This window comes from Juglans microcarpa x Juglans regia, chromosome 4S, assembly GCF_004785595.1.
Source record: "Juglans microcarpa x Juglans regia isolate MS1-56 chromosome 4S, Jm3101_v1.0, whole genome shotgun sequence".
Classification (NCBI taxonomy): domain Eukaryota; kingdom Viridiplantae; phylum Streptophyta; class Magnoliopsida; order Fagales; family Juglandaceae; genus Juglans; species Juglans microcarpa x Juglans regia.
In genome coordinates this window covers 19100523-19118771 of record NC_054601.1, presented here as the reverse complement: position 1 = coordinate 19118771, position 18249 = coordinate 19100523, and the positions used below count along the sequence as shown (strand labels likewise).

Here is an 18249-nt window from a genome sequence, read left to right as displayed (position 1 = left end):
TGGTGGAGGGTCAAGTGCAATGGATGAGGAAGTGAGATCATGATTTGAATGTGGTATAAGATCAGAAACATTATGACCTGGGTGTGGTGTAGGGTCAGAAATATTGTGACCTGCATGTGGTGAGTGGTTAAGTGAAACTGGAAAATCGAGAGAGTCAGGTAAAGGTTTGGTAAAAAGTAAATTTGAAGGGTTAGTGGTGATAGAAGTGAGTGAAGGCATTGAGTGACAAGGGAAGATGGATTCATGAAAAAAAACATCCCTAGAGATAAAAGTAGTTTTGGTATCAAGATCGAGAAGTTTATAGCCTTTAATACCAAATGGATACCCAAGAAAAATACATATGCGACCACGAGGATCAAACTTTTTTTCTACCATGAGAAAGGGTAGAAGCAAAACATAAGGATCCAAAAATTTTCATATGAGCATAAGTTGGTGGGGAGTTCAATAAAAGCTCATATGGTGTTTTGTTTTGAAGAAGTGGGCTAGGTGTTCTATTTATCAAATAAGTGGCTGTTAAAACACAATCAGTCCAAACCTCACCCAGTCTTTTAGCTTATTGTTAGCCTTTGTTGGCTTTGGTTTATTATCAACTCATTACTGACCACAACTCCAAATTTGATAGTTCAGCTGCTTGCCTGCTAGCCACTTCATCATCAATATCACTTTCAACATCTCATGACAATCCATCAATGAATATGAAGACTATACTCAAGTTTCAAACTAAGTTTTTATTAAGTATAAATAATTAAATCTTTCTCTTCTTACTAGTTTAAACTTTTGAAACAAGTAATGATTTTACAAGATATCAGAGTAGAGATCCTAAATTTGAATCTTGATTCTAAGATTTTATTAAGTATATATAATTAAATCTACCTTTTCTCACTAGTTTAAACTTTTGAAACAACTAGTGATTTTACAAGGTATCAGAGTAAAGATCCTAAATTTAAATCTTGACTCTAAACTTCACTCAATTAATTAAATATTTCACGTGTTAGTCCTGCCCAATTATTAAGGGAGAGTATGGCCCACACGTGAGTAGAGTGTTAAGATAAATACAAATAATTAAATCTACCTCTACCCAACACCTTAATCTTTTGGGACAAGTGACAGTTTTAAATTTATCCTTTTAGTCAATACGACATTGCATAATTTGGGTTCAACAAACAAGTTTAAGACGATTGCACTGTAATTTACCCGTACGTTCCTCTGCTGCCCGATTCTGATTAGTAGTACCGTTATAGATCATATGCTTAATTCTGAGGATTAACGTTGAACTTATCTTTAACATTACGAAACTCAATTCTTACTAAATACCCGAGGCATGAATATCACATTAAACTGTTTATTTGGTCTCATTTATTTCATATGAAAATGACTATTTTTTATTAAAATGAATCTATTTTCGTCACAAGTAGTAATTCCTATAATGATATATATTAGGACTACATTTATCGATCTTAGTTTAGCTAGCATTATAATAAGAAAAATGCTACTTTGCCCACTCAATTTGCCTCCTCATTTTGACACCTCATATATTTTATTTTATTTTTAATTATTTTTTTACTTAATATTTAAGGAAATAACTATTAGTATATTGATATTTTTTTCTATTTTTTAAAAATTTTTTAAAATGATAAAAAAATATGAATAAGAAAATTGAAAAAAAAATAAAAACACAATTTTAACCTAACAGTCAAATCGAGCGGTGCAACTCTGGCGCTCTTATAATAATTAAGGCCTAATTTTTAATTATTGAATTCAGATGCTGACATGAAACTTTCTTTTTTGTCAAACTTGCAGAACCCATACCAATCTCACAATGTGAGTTTTCTATCCCAGAAAGATATCAGATGTATTATATATAATTGGTAATAAAACAATTGTTGGCACATTAATTCTTTTACTTCTTTTGCAGATAATTTGGCAGGTTTATTAATTGGATTACTGTTCGGTAAGAATCTCATGTATCTCTCTCTTTATCTTTTTTAATTGTTTTAGTAAATTAATCATTCCTTAAACTACGAAACAAGAATTTTGAAATGGAGTAATTGGTTGTGAAAACTACCTATATATTTTTTCAAATGTATGACACAATGGTGACAACAGGTAGCTAGACTGATAGTGCAACAATAATAGGATCACTTTCGTATAATTAATTTTGTATTTTCCTTCCCAGATTGGCATGTGGCAATCAGTGTATTAGGTGCTCCATTTGTGATTGCATTTTTTATATATAAATGGCGAAGGAGGCACTTATCCATGTACAATGATGTTGAGGAATTTCTGCAAAGCCAAAATAACCTCATGCCAATAAGGTACTCTTTCTCAGAAATTAAGAAAATGACCAAAGGTTTTAGGGAAAGATTGGGTGAAGGAGGATTTGGCACAGTATTTAAAGGAACACTTCGAAGTGAACGTCTTGTAGCAGTAAAGATGTTAAGCCAATCCAAAGCAAATGGGCAAGATTTTATCTGTGAAGTAGCAACCATTGGAAGGATCCATCATGTGAATATAGTGCAACTCATTGGTTTTTGTGTTCATGGTTCAAAGCGTGCCCTTATATACGAGTAGATAATACATGACTTTTTACAATTTTTTTCTTTTCTTGTATTTTTTTAATGAAAGTGATGTATAGACAAGAATGTCGCGTGGATATAAGTACAATTAGTATTGCCCTAAATAATCAATAGGAGTAGTTCAGAAAATAAAACGTAATAATTAATGCTATTATAAGTCAACTTTAGTGTCTCAAATTGTAACGGTCCATATAAAAGTGCCCCAAAATTAATAATCAGCATTCTAAACTACCGTCTATATTATTTTTATATGCTTACTAGCTGTGGTTGTTCATATAACACCCCGACGTGAAATTTAATTGGGTCTAAAATTATGTTTAATAAGCAATGTTGGGTGAGCCTATGATTTAATATTTATTGAGGTTGGTTTGGAATTTTAGTTAGGCCCATAGGTCAAGAATTTTAATTTTCGGCCCGTTAAAATTTAGTGGATGATTTTGGATCTTATTAATAGGCTAAAATGAGAAAAGTCCAATTGAGATTTATTGCATTTTTCATGAATAGGCTATGGGTCTAAATATTTTATTTGATGGATTATGAAATTTGGAAATTTCTTGACTTTAATTAAGATACTTTTGGCCTGTTCCAGCAGCCCAGCCCTCCATCGTCCGTACTGCCGCTACACCAGTGCACCTCCTAGTAATCATCTGCCCAAACCAACCACCTGAGCTGAGTTCCACAGCCACGGGAAACGGCAATCCACCGCTTTTGCCAAGTCAAAATCTTCTGTTTTTCTATACCAAAAACAGAGCAACGAAGATCTTTCCCAAGCCTCGGTACCAGCCGCCTCACCTTCTCGGGAAGGCCGCCGCGCGACACCGCTTTCCCCCTTGCTGCCGAGCACCGGACGCCACCCCGAGTCTATCGTTTTGTCTGTTCGTTCTCTCGGTAAGCTTCCCTTTGTGTGAGTTGTTCTCTCTCCCTCTCTCTCTCTCTTCGTTTCTCTCACTCATCTCTCTCTCTCTCTTAGAGCCCTGCCGTCGAGACAGCCACCTTCTTCGCCGCACCACACGCAGCTCCTCCCTTCTCTGTGAGTATCTCGCGCCCCTGCCTCGCCGACTGTTGCACCACGTAAATGCATGAAAACATTTTCTTAAGAGGCTACGTAAATTTAGTTTTACATATTATTTTGATATGAAATTACAATATTGCCCTTATTATTGGATGTTTTCAATTTGGAAGTATGTTTATATTAAATCTGTTTTTACGTGGTCTTTGTGGGAAATATAAGAGATTATACAGAAAATAAATAGGATTTTTAAATTGTACTATTGGTAACAAATTATTTTTATAGTAAGTGTATAATTTTATTTTGAACATTTTAAATATGATTAAAGCCATTTTTTTATTATTTAATGAAATTTTTACTAGTACTTATCTTAAGTGTTGATTGATATCAAGGAAATTTAGAGAATGAGGATATTTTAAGGTTATGGGAATTTTTGGGTATTGAAGAATTAAAATAGATATAGTAGAAGCTTAGGCTTAAATGGTGTAAATTTGTGATTGATTGGAAATTTACGGAATTACGTGATTATTTTATAGTTGACTCGATATTTTTTAAGAAAATTTTGAAAAGCTAAGAAGTTCAGGTAAGTGGGTTTCCTATGCTAGACTTTGCATAAAATAAAAATGAACTGAGGTTGATTTACGAAAATGTGCATCATATGTTTTGAAAAGAAATGTGAAAATAACCTCAGTTATTTATTCTTCATTACTCATTGAACTCTGATGAAAGAGAAAGCATTTTATCATGACTGGTGTAGGCATAAGTTTATTTTTGGCATTCTATTTCTGACCTATGCAAAAGGAGCGAATATGAAAATTTATGCATGATTATGTAAATATGCTTTGGATCTGCTATGATTATGAAGGTGATATGATTTTGTTCAGTACTCTGTTGGATAAGACGTGATTTCTGAAAACCTTTGGCATGACTCTCTGATTTTGAATTTGATTTTATTTCCGCTCTGATAAGTTACGGCCCTGCCACAAGTGATAATAGTGGCATACGGCCCAACCACGGGTTACAATAGTGGATACGGCCTAACCACGGGTTACAATAGTAGATATGGCCCAACCACGGGTAATAATAGTGGATACGGCCCAACCACGGATTGTAATAGTAGATACGGCCCAACCACGGGTTATAATAGTGGATACAACCTTGCCACGGGTTGTAGTAGTGGTCTCTGTTTTGAGTGCACACCTTTGTGACAGAGTGATTTATGTCTACTTGGCTATCCGCAGATGCACAACCCTACCACGGGGGTTATACATGATATCTATTCTGATATGATGTTTTGATGATGATGATAATCATTTATGCTATACCAAAGGATATTTTTGAATGAAATTATTTTTGAATCTTCTCTCTGATGTTTTGATAACATGTTCTGCTTCCGTACTCTGAAAATAAAAATGTTTTGTTTTGCATTTTGATCTCTATAAATGATGTTTACACACTAGTATATGTTCTTTATTTACTGAGTTGTTGATAACTTACCCCTTATCTCTAAACATTTTTCAGATAATCTTGACGGTTCTACTGGAGAGCAAGAGTATGCAGTATTAGGGAGGTTTGATGTTCGCAGAGGAATAAGTACCCGAGGGTACAAGTTTGTTGGAGAGTCTTATTTAATAGGTTTATGATTTTATGTTATTTGATATTTGGAGTCCTAGATATTTCTAAATATTTATGGAGTTTTTTTAAATTATCTCATTGAGGTATTTTTTTTTGTGTCCTGTAGAGGAACATATATTTTGATTTGAATAAATGGATTTGTACTTTTTGGAAATATTGGAGTATTTTAAATATGTTATGAAAGTTGGATTTAGGTTACAAGAGCTAACTCTCTGGATCTTCGAGAACGGGGCGTTACATTAAACATATGGTTATCAAACAATAAATAATTTTTTAATAGTATAACTTTAAGTTATAAGTTATATGTCTTAAGGCTATAAGCTATATTTCCCACCACGATCCCAAACATGCACTTAGACTATAAAACATGGGTTAATATTAAACCGAATCATAGTTGTCATTCCCTTTCCAAGTATATTCGATGATTAAAAATGCACTTATTGAGGTCCTTCTCTCGAGAGAGAGTGAGGTGAAAGTTTTCTTTGTCAAGGCAAAGAAGTTTGTCTCTCAGGTTGTTCCTGTAGAGTTTTTAGCATGGCTGAGAGTGATCTTTCTTCCCTTTGGGAAGGACTAAAGTTAACTGAGGAAGAAGAACATGTCATTACTATTTCTTCAGAGACTCACCAAGTTCCTGAGGCTTGAGGACAGCATTATTTTTTGGCATTGGTGGTGGCTGACAGAGGTGTGAATAAGGAAGGTTTTCATACTACTATGGTCCCAGGTATGGAATTCTAAAGGGTGGATCAAATTGAAGGAATTTGGTGATAATCGTTTCCTGGTGGATTTCAAAAATTTGGAGAATAAGAACAGAGTTATGGAAGGTCGACCGTGGTTTTTTGAACTTGGATGTGAACATTTGAACTTAGAAGGTGAACATGTGAACTTAGAAGGTGTTTATGTTGATAATTTCAGCTTCCCCTTCTAAAGGCTTTTTAAACATAATTTATGTTGATAATTTTAGATGTGAACATGTGAACTTAGAAGGTGTTTCTGATTCTATCACTGCAGGTACTTACTGCATATGTCAAAGAGTATTCTTCATTTGCACCGCACTACATTCAGATTTTTGTGGACATTCATATTTGTTTTACATTGGATCAGATTAAAGATAAGTTTTAATTTGTGTGCGCGTGTGGCATGCAGTTGTGGGTTCCATAGCCAAGGATGATTGATGATCATGACTAATTGCCTGCAACTGCATGCTTGCATGAGGTTTCAAAGTAATACTGTTAGTTTCGCTTTAATTCATGTCTACAAATTGATTGCTATCTAGCTGATGATCCAAATTAAGCATTATGCATGCAGGTCGCCTTGGCTTAACTGACTACTACTGCCTCTCTTTAATTTATTTCCAATATTCCATATTAAGCCTAGCTAGGCCTACCTCTGCCTCTAGCTGAAAAAAATTCCAAAATTTTACTTATGCTTTTTAAAAAAAAAATGAGTATAGTAAACTTTTCCTCCCAAAATCTTTACCACTAGCCAAATTACCACTAAACTTTTTCCATAGCTTTCTTTCAAGCTACCTCGCTTTTTTCCTAGATTAGCATGGACAGAATTCAAATTAGATCATTTAACATGGATTGCCAAAGTTTAGTCATACTTTTTAGTTTTTAATCATGTTTTACATTGTAAAGTTTTATTAATATAGTTACTTTTTAGTGTTGTATAGATAGTTAGCTGGTATAGTTTTTTTTTTTCCATTTGTTTTAGGAATTGGTTGTAACCCCAAGTTCTTATCTTCGTACATAGTACTCTCTTGCCAAATGTTTATGGCGAATGTAATGCGTTAGTTGACAGCGTAGCCAATTATGCCATGGGACATAAGGCAAGATTTTTTGTATCTTTTTCAATTCCCTAAGCGCCATATGATTCATGCATGTTTTGTTCTCTATAGATCATACAAGTCTTTCTTCTATTCGACACTAACTCTTCTTTGTGTTTATTCCTTGTGCTTATCATAATGGTTTGTTTTCATAAGATACATAAGCAAACAAGAAAAAAGGTGGAAAAAAGGTGGAAAAAAGCCTTCCTAATCAATGGTCAAAGACTGATCAAATGACAATTGAACATAAAGTATGATAAGCCTTATGTTCGTTTGTAATTTACATTTATTCAGATACGAAATTTTTGTCAATAGCAAGCTAGACTAGAGTTTGCAAGAGTAGTTTAGCAGCCACAAAGCTGGAATAGATGTACTGAATCTGTTTAATTACGTTAAAGAAATGATATATCTGCAATTAAGTTCACTCTTTTCTTTTTTGTTTTGTTTTTTGTTTTTTTTTTTCTGTAATGTACACAAATGTCTTTTTTTTTTTGTCATTTTTTAACGGTATGTATCCACTAAAATCTTAATAATTTTTCCTTAAGAGTAAGCCAATGCTTGTAGAAGTTGTTGGTAATGTGACTATTTTGCAGTATACTTTCATTAGTCGGGACTTAAAACTTTTTTCATTGATAGATGATGCAGTTTGATTGAAGGCCTTGTGGTACATTCCTGTTAAGGAAAAGAGAATGGCTTCAGCAGGGCCACAACAATCACTCAAGAGACGTGATTCATCTGTGACTAGAGACGACGATCAACTTATTATAAATCCTTTGGGTGCTGGTAACTGGTTTTCTCTTCTGCAATTTTCCTTCATTGACTTATCAATAGGAAGAGTTGTTTTGCCAAGGGGAGAGAGGAAAAAGGAAGACAGAAAGTAAGAGAAGACTCTGGTTTAGGCTCTGTAGTGTGCAATATATTGCTATGTTGGTTTTTTTATTGTTTGTATCATTCAGTTTTTATGTTGGAGCCTAAAGTTTGATGTTTGTTTTGGTTGGACTCATTACATTCTCCTACCAAGTATTATAGTAGATAGGATGCCACTGTAATCACTTTTGATATAGTACTAACCTTGGTCAGCTGCTACTACCATGTTTATTCATAAAAAAAAAAAAGGCTTAATACTTCCAGGGAATATCAATTTGTACATCTACTATGTAATGAGTTTGATTAAAGCTACTTATAAAAAAAAATAACTCTTGATTAAAGTTATCAAGAGTTAAACCAGCATGATATCTAACATGCCAAAACACCTCAGGGTAAGATGTTTAATATCTCATGATTTAAAGATTTGACCCTAGATGCTCTTAGAATTTGGATCCTAGATTTGCTTTTTTTTTTTAATTTCAGTTTGGTTAAGGTTAATGTGGGAGAGCTTGTGCTAGATATATTCCTCGCTCACTCTTTTGTTTCGTTGGTCTGATTTGCTTGTTTCTGGGATTGTAGTGTTTCTTGTAGTGATTATAGTGTTTGTTCATTATCCAATGCTAATGCTCTGAGTGTGTATTAATTTAGAAGAAAAGATAAATGATTTTCATTATCTTGGATGTGGCTGAACTTTGCTGGAGGCTGCAGTAGTTGGGAGTTCTGACACTACAATCTGATTTGTAGTGTGGAAATTGGGGAGTTGATTAGGTTGATAGAGAGTTTTGGTATATAAGTAAGTTGATTGAAGGTTTTGCAGAAATTTGTTGGCGATGCATCCTCAGAAAGCAACTTAAGAAACTCTTAGCTATCTTACTTGGTATCATGTCAGCTGCGATTCTATTAGCAGAGGCAACTTTACTGACAAGTGACGTTGATCTATCTCTTTTCTCAGTTCTTATAAATTCTGTTCAAAAGCAAGAAGTACTTGCGTAGGTATAATTTACTAAGAGATTCAAGTTTTTGTAATTATCTGGACATGTTGCATTTGGCCTGATTGGAGAACTGTTTTTTTTTTTTTTTTTTTCATCTTGTAAAAGTGAATATCTCTAGTCCTGCTTTCATTATAGACTCTCAATATCCAGTTGCCTTAATGGCAACTGTCTGATGTTACATACGTCCCCATTTTATCCCGAAAGGTCATTGGACCTTTATCTTCTAAATGTAAGTGGCTGCAGTATCACGAGTAGTCGCACTCTATATAATTTCTTAGCAAACAAGTTGGCCAACAAAGCAATGGAAACCACGCCCTCTCCTCTTATAATCCTAGCTTTATCTTTCTCTGATCTCTGGCTCTCTCTGTTGATGGGGAATCTTCATTAATGGACTTTTATATCATGAGTAGTCGCAGTCTATATAATTTCGTAGCGAACAAGTTGGCCAACAAACCACTCGCACTGCCTTAATAATTTTGACTTCGTCTCTCACAGTAAATTGACTCCGTCAACCCATGCAATTCCATTTCTTGTGAACTTTTCGTGAACGCGGACTTATGTTTACTAGTGTCCTCCTGTACCTGCATCATGTAGTTTACCCCTATATCTGCATCATTATACCACGCCCAAATCTCCCCTAAGCCACTCTCTTTCTCTCATCTCTCTCATCTCTGTTGATGGAAAGAGGAATGGCCTTCCCTGCTGGACTCAGCCTCCTTGTTCTTCCAGCTAGCTTCTAGTCTTAAGAATAATCCTCTCTTCTAATCCTCTGATCTCTTTCTCTGATCTCCCTTATCTCTGGCTCTCTCTATTGATGGCAAGAGGAATGGCTTTCCCAGCTGAACTCAGGGTTCTAATAACTACTGTTCTGGTCCTAATCCTTGTTCCTCCAGCTTCTAGTCTTAAGAATACCGATCAGTCCTGTCCTCCTTCTTCCTGTGGCAATATCCCCAACATCAGCTATCCGTTTCGACTAAAAGGCGATCCACCAAACTGCGGGGACCAAAGGTATGAGCTCTCATGTGATGACAACAATCACACGTTGTTATCTTTAAATGGTAGTAAATACTACGTGAGCCAAATCAATTACAACAACTACACAATCCGAATTGTAGACTCAGGTATTCAGGAGGATAACTACTCCTTCATCCCTCGTTATTTTTTGAACTCTGGTAATTTCACTTGGCCGGAATGGTATATTTCAGGTTTTACAGAAGTTGTTATTGTGAACTGTGAAAAGCCAGTGTCTTCGGCTTCCCCTTTCCATTTGAAAACGACTTCTACGAATTGTTCTAATATTAATAATGGATATGGGTCATCTTCCAACTCCTCTTTTTCTCAAGATTCCAAACGGTACTTATATCTTATTGTTGGTGGAGCGAATGTGATGGATGTGGAGGAGTCATGCACGATAGAGCAAATCTCTCTGGCAACGTGGCCAGGACAAATTTCTGCTGATTCCTGTACAGACATCCGCAATGTATTCTCATATGGTTTTGAGGTTTCATGGTACCGGATTTATTGTGGAAGCTGTGGATCATACCGTTATTGCAGCATCGATGAGGACAATGATCAAGTTTCTTGCAAGCGATTATTGGGTGAGTAATTAATAAATTTGAGATCAAAATTCTAATGAGATATTTATTATATGTTGATCGATCTATCTCGTCATTATGTTGCTTTTGCAATTTAAGTACTATACTTGTTCCAACTTGACTGAATTCTTGGATATAAAATAGGGGCTATTTTTGCAGCATTATAATGACCTACTTTTTAATTGAAGATTCCAGACGCTAATGTGATCCCATGTTTTTCCCTTTTTTGTCAAAACATGCAGGAAATATACCTCCTTGGGTTTTTTTCTTAGCAGAACAGGTCAGAAGTGCAGGTGAGTTTTCAATCCCCATATATAAGATGTGTTTTTATTATTATTTGAGAATGAACATCAATATTATATTATATTTATTAATAAAACTCCATCAAAGGAGGGAAAGAACACAAGATGGACAATCCTCCATCTGATCAACATTGGCTTCTCTTCTAAATCATTGATCAAATTGTAAAACATATTTTTCACATCTGTAATAGCCAACACCCATAGCATGCAACGTACTAATTATAAATCCTTAAAACAAGCTGCTGTCAAAGAACTTTCTTGAATTTTCTTTGAATGAAAACACCACAGATCCTTTGCTGCTATACACTCCCAAAGAACATGTATTAATCCTTAAAAGGACAGTTTGGTGACTATTATTTTTCTTTTAAAGAGATTTAAATTAGTGGATAAGGCGTCTAAGCAAGCTCTCTGTAGGAAAACTTCTGCTGCATTTGGAATTGATAATTTCCAGATTTTGTTCCAAACACCAAACAGCTTCCTTGCAATTTGAATTTGAAGATTGGCTTTTATCTCGATCCAATATCTCTTTTCGTAAATAATATGCACTTTTTACAGTAAAATTACCAATTATCTTATCTAGACAATTTGAAAAACCAATAGGTAGGTATTCTCAGCAGCAATTCATCATAGGAAAATATTTCTTCAATTAAATCCACATTCCAGTGTTTAATTAGTATTTGAATCAATAATAGCAGCCACTGATTCTTCTTCATTCAATATTATCTCCATAAGATGTTAAATGTATATTAATAGCATTCGTGATTTCAAGATAAGAGGAAAGGACAATTTTCCCCTCTTCAATGAAAACTTGAAAATTAATACTGGTTTTACAAGAGTGATGATTTTATACCACGATGCATGCGTCAGTCAATTATATCTTTTATTAAAAAAATTAATTAATTCTCTGAAAATTGTTCTTTCCAGGTCACATGAACTAGTTATTATATTTATTGGTAACATAAATGGATAGATTTGTTTATACAGTTTTGTTTAAATCACTTTCTATATAATTAATTAACTGATCACTAATTACCTTTATTTCTTTTCTGCATGATGTGCCGCAGATTATTATACTGGAATATCAAGGGTCCTCGGTAAGAATTTATATCTCTCTGATCTATTTATCTTCTTTCATCTTTTAACTTGCAGATAAGGTAAAATATATCACATCTTAATTGCCTTTTCACTTTGATGAAATTCTATGAAGTCACTTAAAATAAGTTACAACAGATACTATGATTGAGGATAATAAGATTCAATATGAGAAGTGGAATTTCTAAAAATTAAATAAATACTAACATGAAAAGCTTTAAAAGGCCGATTGTCATGCCCCATACCCAAGGGCGAACCTTTTAACCTGAAACACGCAATAATAAAATCTTAACTACAGAAAGCCTTCCAAAATCAAATATCTCAAAATTCTTCCAAGTAAACTAAACTAAACACTAGCAAAGTTTCTCTTAAAGAATTTATAAACAGACAATTCTAAAAAATATGACAGTTGTATTTTCAAAAGTATTTCATTATAATAATAATAATATATCCAAAAGACCTTAGGAACAAGACTACTCAATCAACATCCGAAATAGAAACATAGGCCATCTTTACCCCCTAGCAGAGTTGTGCATACTTGTTGTTAGCCAAGTAGAACATAAATCACTATTTTGTTACCAAAGTGAGTGCACTCAAAACAGAGGTTATGTTTACCCATGTGGTATAGTTTTACATTCTATGGATAGTAAAGCAGAACAAAAATCAATTTGTCACCAAAGTGATTGCATTCAAAAATCAACTCAACTTCCTCTTCTGAATCCTTAGAAGGTACAATAGAATACCATATATAGGTGAACAAGGCTAGAGGAATAATGAAGGTACAATAAATACAAAATAAGTCAAAGATACTATTTGATATAGATTAACTATATAATAAGCTAAATATGGTATAAATAAGACATATTACCACGCATATATAGAATATAATAAATATATATTATCATAAATATGACAATATCCAAGTAAGAATTAATTAAGTAGTGCCTCGAAATGTAACTGCCCATATATATATATATATATATAACAGTGTCCCAAAAATATATATAATAATCAACTGCGAAGCTAATAACGTCTATGTAGATTCTATGCTCACTACCGGTTGGGAAGTGAAATTAATTGAGACTATATCATCTCATCTCATAATTTCTTTCTTAACTATCACTCAAACATAAAACACTTTTTAATTTTAAATATTCAACTTTTTCATCTAATCATTATCTAATTATTATAATTTTCTCAAACTTCTAAACAAAACACGAAAACAATACAACTTTTTTAAATTTTAAATAAAAATAAAATTAACAAATAATATTTTAACAAATTTTAAACTTTATAATATTTTAATTCAATTTTTTTCTTTTTCATTTCTCAAAATCTAATAAAATATCTTAACTCAAACCATTTTACTACATTTTACAAACCATTCACTACTATTAACATAATTTTCATCTCATATTTTTATACTCAAATATGTCCTTAGTGTTCAATTTTATTAAAATTCACCTACGTTTTCTAATATATAAACTCATCTTGTATTTAATTCGAACATAACTTATCACCGCTTTAGAAGTGTTCTACCCTATCTAGTACTGATGACTCTTAGCTCAACTCAAATTCTGGTTAACAAAAAATAAATAAATAAAAGGAAAGACGATTGTAGAAGAAAGAACTCAAAGTTCTTCTGCCATCATTACCTCCCACAATTTTCATCATCGTTCAACTATGTTTCATTTCAAATCTGTGTTTGGAATATTTTTATCAGCTGTAAGCTTTTTTTATTAGATTCTTGTTTGTTTTTAGTGTTGTTTGAAGTCTCAGGCCTATTTTTAGTCTTTTAAATTTAGTAATTCTATGGTTGATCAAGGCCAAATGTAGCCCATTATTGGCTCAAGTCCCGTTTGGTTTCAGAGTTAATCTCAACTAATCTAATTATTATAATTGTCTCAAATTTTTATACAAAATATAATAAACAATTTAAAATTTTCAAATCTCAAAACAATAATAATATTAAAAAAATAATATTCTAACAATATTTTATTCAACTTTCACCTTAACTAATTTCATCTCATCTCATTTCAACTTACAATCCAAACCTCACCTCAATCTTTTAGCTTATTGTTAGCCTTTGTTGGTTTTGGTTTATTATCAACTCATTGTTGACCAAAACTCTAGATTTGATATTTTAGTTGTAAGTCACTTCATCACTAATGCCACTTTCATCATCTCATGACAATTAATCAATCAATATGAAGACTACATGACTCAAATTTCAAACTAAAGATTTTAATAAGTAAGTAATCTACCTTTTCTCATTAATTTAACATTTTGAAATAAGTAGCGGTTTCACGTGATATCAAAGTAGAGATCCTATGTTCAAATATTGACTTTATATTTCACCCAATTAATTAAATATTCCACATGTTGGGCCCATTTATTAAGAGAGTTTGGTCCTAGAGGTGTCAAATCGTATTAACGGATCGTGTTCGTATCGTGTCAAGACTTGTATATTATTCTATATGGATCAATCCGAACACGACTTATTAAGCTTATCATGTCAAAATCTCAAACTCTTACATGACTCATTAATATAACGGGTTGACAAGAAACGACTCGTTTTGACTCGTTAGCAAATACTACGAAATAGGTTAACATGACCCGACCTAACCCGACCAATTTCAACCCGTTTATGTAAATGGATTGAACAGATCCAAAATTAACCCGTTTGATCTGATTAAGTTTATCATAATTTTATAAAAATATTAAAATCACAATATTTATAAAAAAATATATAAAAACTAACAACAGGTCAAAAATTACAATCCAAACAATAAAAATATCGAAATTAGAATCCCAACAATTTTACTTTTAGGTATAAGGGTATAATTGTAACTTTAACTTTCTTAACGGGTCATAACGGATCAAAATGGGTTGACCCGTTATTTACCCATTAAGCAACCGTGTCTTAACAGGTCAACCCATTTTGACTTGAACCTGTTAAGACTAAATCTAAACCCGCTATTATCGTGTTTTGTTCATGGTCGGTTAACGGATCCTGTCACATATTGCCACTCATATTTGGTCCACACATGATGTAACTGTTAAGTTAAGTACATATGATTAAATCGATATCTTTCCATCATTTTAAACTTTTGGAATAGATACTAAGTTCACATTAACAACACTTAGGTTGTTCATTTATATGGGCAATCAAAAGACACAACTCTTGATGTTATAAACCAATATATAATTAGAGATAGAAGAATTAATGGTAGTAATCATGTTAGTTACGAATGCAAGATATATTAATAAACTTATTGATGTCCGGTTGGACGTGCTAGTACCATCTCTCATATTTATGGACCTTCCACATCATCTCAAAACAATATAATGAACAATTCATTTTTTCAAATCTCAAAACAATAATAATATTAAAAAGTAATATTCTAATAATATTTTATTCAACTCATCAAAAAATCATTTTATCTCATCTCATCTTACTATCCAAATGAGCCCTTAAATTTATCCTTTAATGACCTCGCATAATTTGGGTTCAACAAACAAGTTTAAAAATTAAGACGATTGTACTGTAATTTATCCGTACGTTCCTCTATTGCTCGATTCTGATTACTAGAACCATTATTGGTGTGCTTAATTAGGATTAATGTTGAACTTATTTTTAAGATCACGAAAATTAATTCTTGGTGAATACCCGACACTTGAAAATCACATTAAACTGTTTAGTTCCTACAAAAATGTCTATTTCTTACAAAAATAAATACATTTTCGTCTCAAATAACTCGTCATAGATGATTATTTTTCTTATAGTGATATATATTAGGACTACATTTATTGAATTCAGACGTCGCTGACGTGAAACTTTCTTTTTTGTCAAACCTGCAGAATCCTTACAAATCTACATACAACATTTGGACGTTTTAGGTGAGTTTTCTATCTCAGAAAGATATCAGATGTATTTTTATATAGTTGGATGGGTTTTGTTTGGTAATAACACAATTAAGCTAAGCTATTATAAGAAGAATGACTCCCAGCACTTACGTACGTACGTAATTGCGTATTTTTCTATAGTGGATCTCAAAGTATTGTTGGATTAATATTGTACCAATTTTTGCATATTAATTCTTTTACTTCATTTCTTGGCTAACTTTTAATGGAGATTAATTTTTTTAATTAATTAACAGATACGGCAGCTTTCTTAACTGACTTTCTGCTCGGTAAGAATCTGTATCTCTCTCCTTTTATCTTTCTTATTTGTTTTAGTAAATTAATCATTCTTTAAACTACGAAACAAGAAATCATTAGACATCATTCTTAAATTAACATTAAAAATAAACACCGTGCCAAACCACAAGAATTTTGAAAGGGAGTAATTACTTTTGTGATTTCCTTTCCAGATTTGCATCATACACGTTAATTCTTTTACATCAATTCTTAGCTAACTTTTAATGGAGATTATTTATTTATTTTTTTTTTATCATTAACAGATTTGGCAGCTTTATTAATTGGATTACTCGGTAAGAATCTGTACTATCTCTATCTTTTTATCTTTCTTCATTGTTTTAGTAAATTAATCATTCTTTAAACTATGAAACAAGAAATAGTTAGAAATCATTATTAAATTAACATTAAAAATAAACACTGTGCCAGATCACAAGAATTTTGAAAAGGAGTAATTGGTAGTGCAACAACATGATTGCTCACTTTCTTATAATTACTTTTGCGATTTCCTTTCCAGAATGGCGTTTGCTAATCAGTGTATTAGGCGCTCCATTTGTGATTGCATTCTTGATATATAAATGGCGAAGGAGGCACTTATCCATATATGACGATATTGAAGAATTTCTGCAAGGCCAAAATAACTTCATGCCAATAAGGTATTCTTTCTCAGAAATTAAGAAAATGACCAAAGGTTTTAAGGAAAGATTGGGTGAAGGAGGATTTGGCACAGTATTTAAAGGAACACTTCGAAGTGGACGTCTTGTAGCAGTAAAGATGTTAAGCCAATCCAACACAAATGGGCAAGATTTTATCAATGAAGTAGCAACTATTGGAAGGATCCATCATGTGAATATAGTGCAACTCATTGGTTTTTGTGTTCATGGTTCAAAGCGTGCCCTTATATATGAGTTCATGCCCAACGGATCTCTAAACAAACACATTTTTTCATCGGAGGCAAGTATCCTCAACTACGAGAAAACATATGATATTGCTTTAGGAGTGGCTCGCGGGATTGAGTATTTACATCAAGGATGTGACATGCAAATTTTACATTTCGACATTAAGCCTCACAACATTCTTCTTGATGAGAATTTGAAACCTAAAGTTTCGGATTTTGGCTTAGCGAAATTGTACCCAGTGGAAGATAGTATCGTTCCTTTGACTCGTGCAAGAGGAACGTTTGGATACATGGCTCCTGAAATGGTTTACAAAAATATTGGAGGTGTTTCATACAAAGCTGATGTCTATAGCTTTGGAATGTTGTTGATGGAAATGGTGAGCAGAAGAAAGAACTTGAATGCATCTGCAGAACATTTAAGCCAAATTTACTTCCCCACTTGGATATATGATCAATTCCATGATGGAAAGAATATAGAAATACAAGATGCTACTGAAGATGAAAGGAAAATATGTAAGAAGATGATGATAGTCGCATTATGGTGCATACAATTGAAGCCTAGCGATCGTCCATCAATGAACAAAGTCGTCAAAATGCTTGAAGGAGATGTTGAATGCTTACAAGTTCCTCTCAAGCCTCTCCAACCATCACTAAAGAGAGAGATAAAGGGTGATAGAGATAATTCAAATCAAGCTTCATCGTCAGTTCAATCAGATGAATAAAGTCTTATTTAATTTTTATTGTTTATCTTTCTAAAATTGAACTATCTCTTTCTATCCTTTTTTAAGAGAAGTTTGCTTCAAGCCCACGAAAAAAGAGAAGATTGACAATATAAGGTCATAATCTTTCTACACTTGTCGTAGTATATATACTTCACAGTGCCCTAAAAATAAGTATCAATCTAAATATAGTTTGATGCTACTCATCCATGTATAAATTGTTTACACATCTCTCTCTCTCTCTGTTATTTCTTTTTCTCACTTCTTTCATTTATCTATTTTTATTATTTTCTCTCTACTTTTTTTCATTTATTTAATTTTTAAATTAAATATATAAAAAATTTAGATAAGTCGTTGAATCATGAATGGTACTCTTAAAAAATAGTTAGTTAAAATAGGAAAAGTAGGATGTAATGAGTTTTTCAAATAAAAAATATAAAAAATGCTAAATGTACTTAAGAAAAACTTACAAAAAACTTACTTCTCCACATGTCAGTTATTGAAAGTGAATAACCATAGCATGCAGTAAATAATACACGACT

The 18249-nt window shown here is 32.8% G+C and overlaps 2 protein-coding genes and 2 long non-coding RNA genes across 4 annotated transcripts; 3 read left to right on the top strand and 1 right to left on the bottom strand.

Annotated features, from left to right (window-relative positions):
- The first annotated feature begins 1588 nt into the window (after positions 1-1588).
- On the top strand, positions 1589-2559 carry LOC121263837. The gene is made up of 3 exons (XR_005940359.1): positions 1589-1821; positions 1916-1951; positions 2177-2559. It is a non-coding gene; the product is annotated as an uncharacterized LOC121263837 (long non-coding RNA).
- On the bottom strand, positions 1789-16238 carry LOC121263839. Its single transcript, XR_005940361.1, has 3 exons — positions 15975-16238; positions 5039-5041; positions 1789-1897 (listed from the first exon to the last, which is right to left on the bottom strand). It is a non-coding gene; the product is annotated as an uncharacterized LOC121263839 (long non-coding RNA).
- On the top strand, positions 9398-11568 carry LOC121263833 (LEAF RUST 10 DISEASE-RESISTANCE LOCUS RECEPTOR-LIKE PROTEIN KINASE-like 2.8). Its single transcript, XM_041166913.1, has 2 exons — positions 9398-10502; positions 10742-11568. Exons 1-2 carry the CDS (start codon positions 9719-9721, stop codon positions 10924-10926), a joined length of 969 nt encoding a protein of 322 aa, XP_041022847.1. The 5' UTR covers positions 9398-9718; the 3' UTR covers positions 10927-11568.
- LOC121263836 (rust resistance kinase Lr10-like) lies at positions 15987-17925 on the top strand. Its single transcript, XM_041166915.1, has 2 exons — positions 15987-16086; positions 16608-17925. The coding sequence occupies exon 2, from the start codon at positions 16736-16738 to the stop codon at positions 17708-17710; it is 975 nt and encodes a 324-aa protein (XP_041022849.1). The 5' UTR covers positions 15987-16086; positions 16608-16735; the 3' UTR covers positions 17711-17925.
- The last annotated feature ends 324 nt before the right edge of the window (positions 17926-18249 follow it).

Bases quoted from the DNA above. Each gene is read 5' to 3' on its own strand.
- LOC121263833 (XM_041166913.1), top strand. From the start codon at position 9,719: ATGGCAAGAGGAATGGCTTTCCCAGCTGAACTCAGGGTTCTAATAACT. The intron at 10,503-10,741 runs GTGAGTAATTAA...CAAAACATGCAG, and splicing joins TTCTTGCAAGCGATTATTGG to GAAATATACCTCCTTGGGTT.
- LOC121263836 (XM_041166915.1), top strand. From the start codon at position 16,736: ATGCCAATAAGGTATTCTTTCTCAGAAATTAAGAAAATGACCAAAGGT.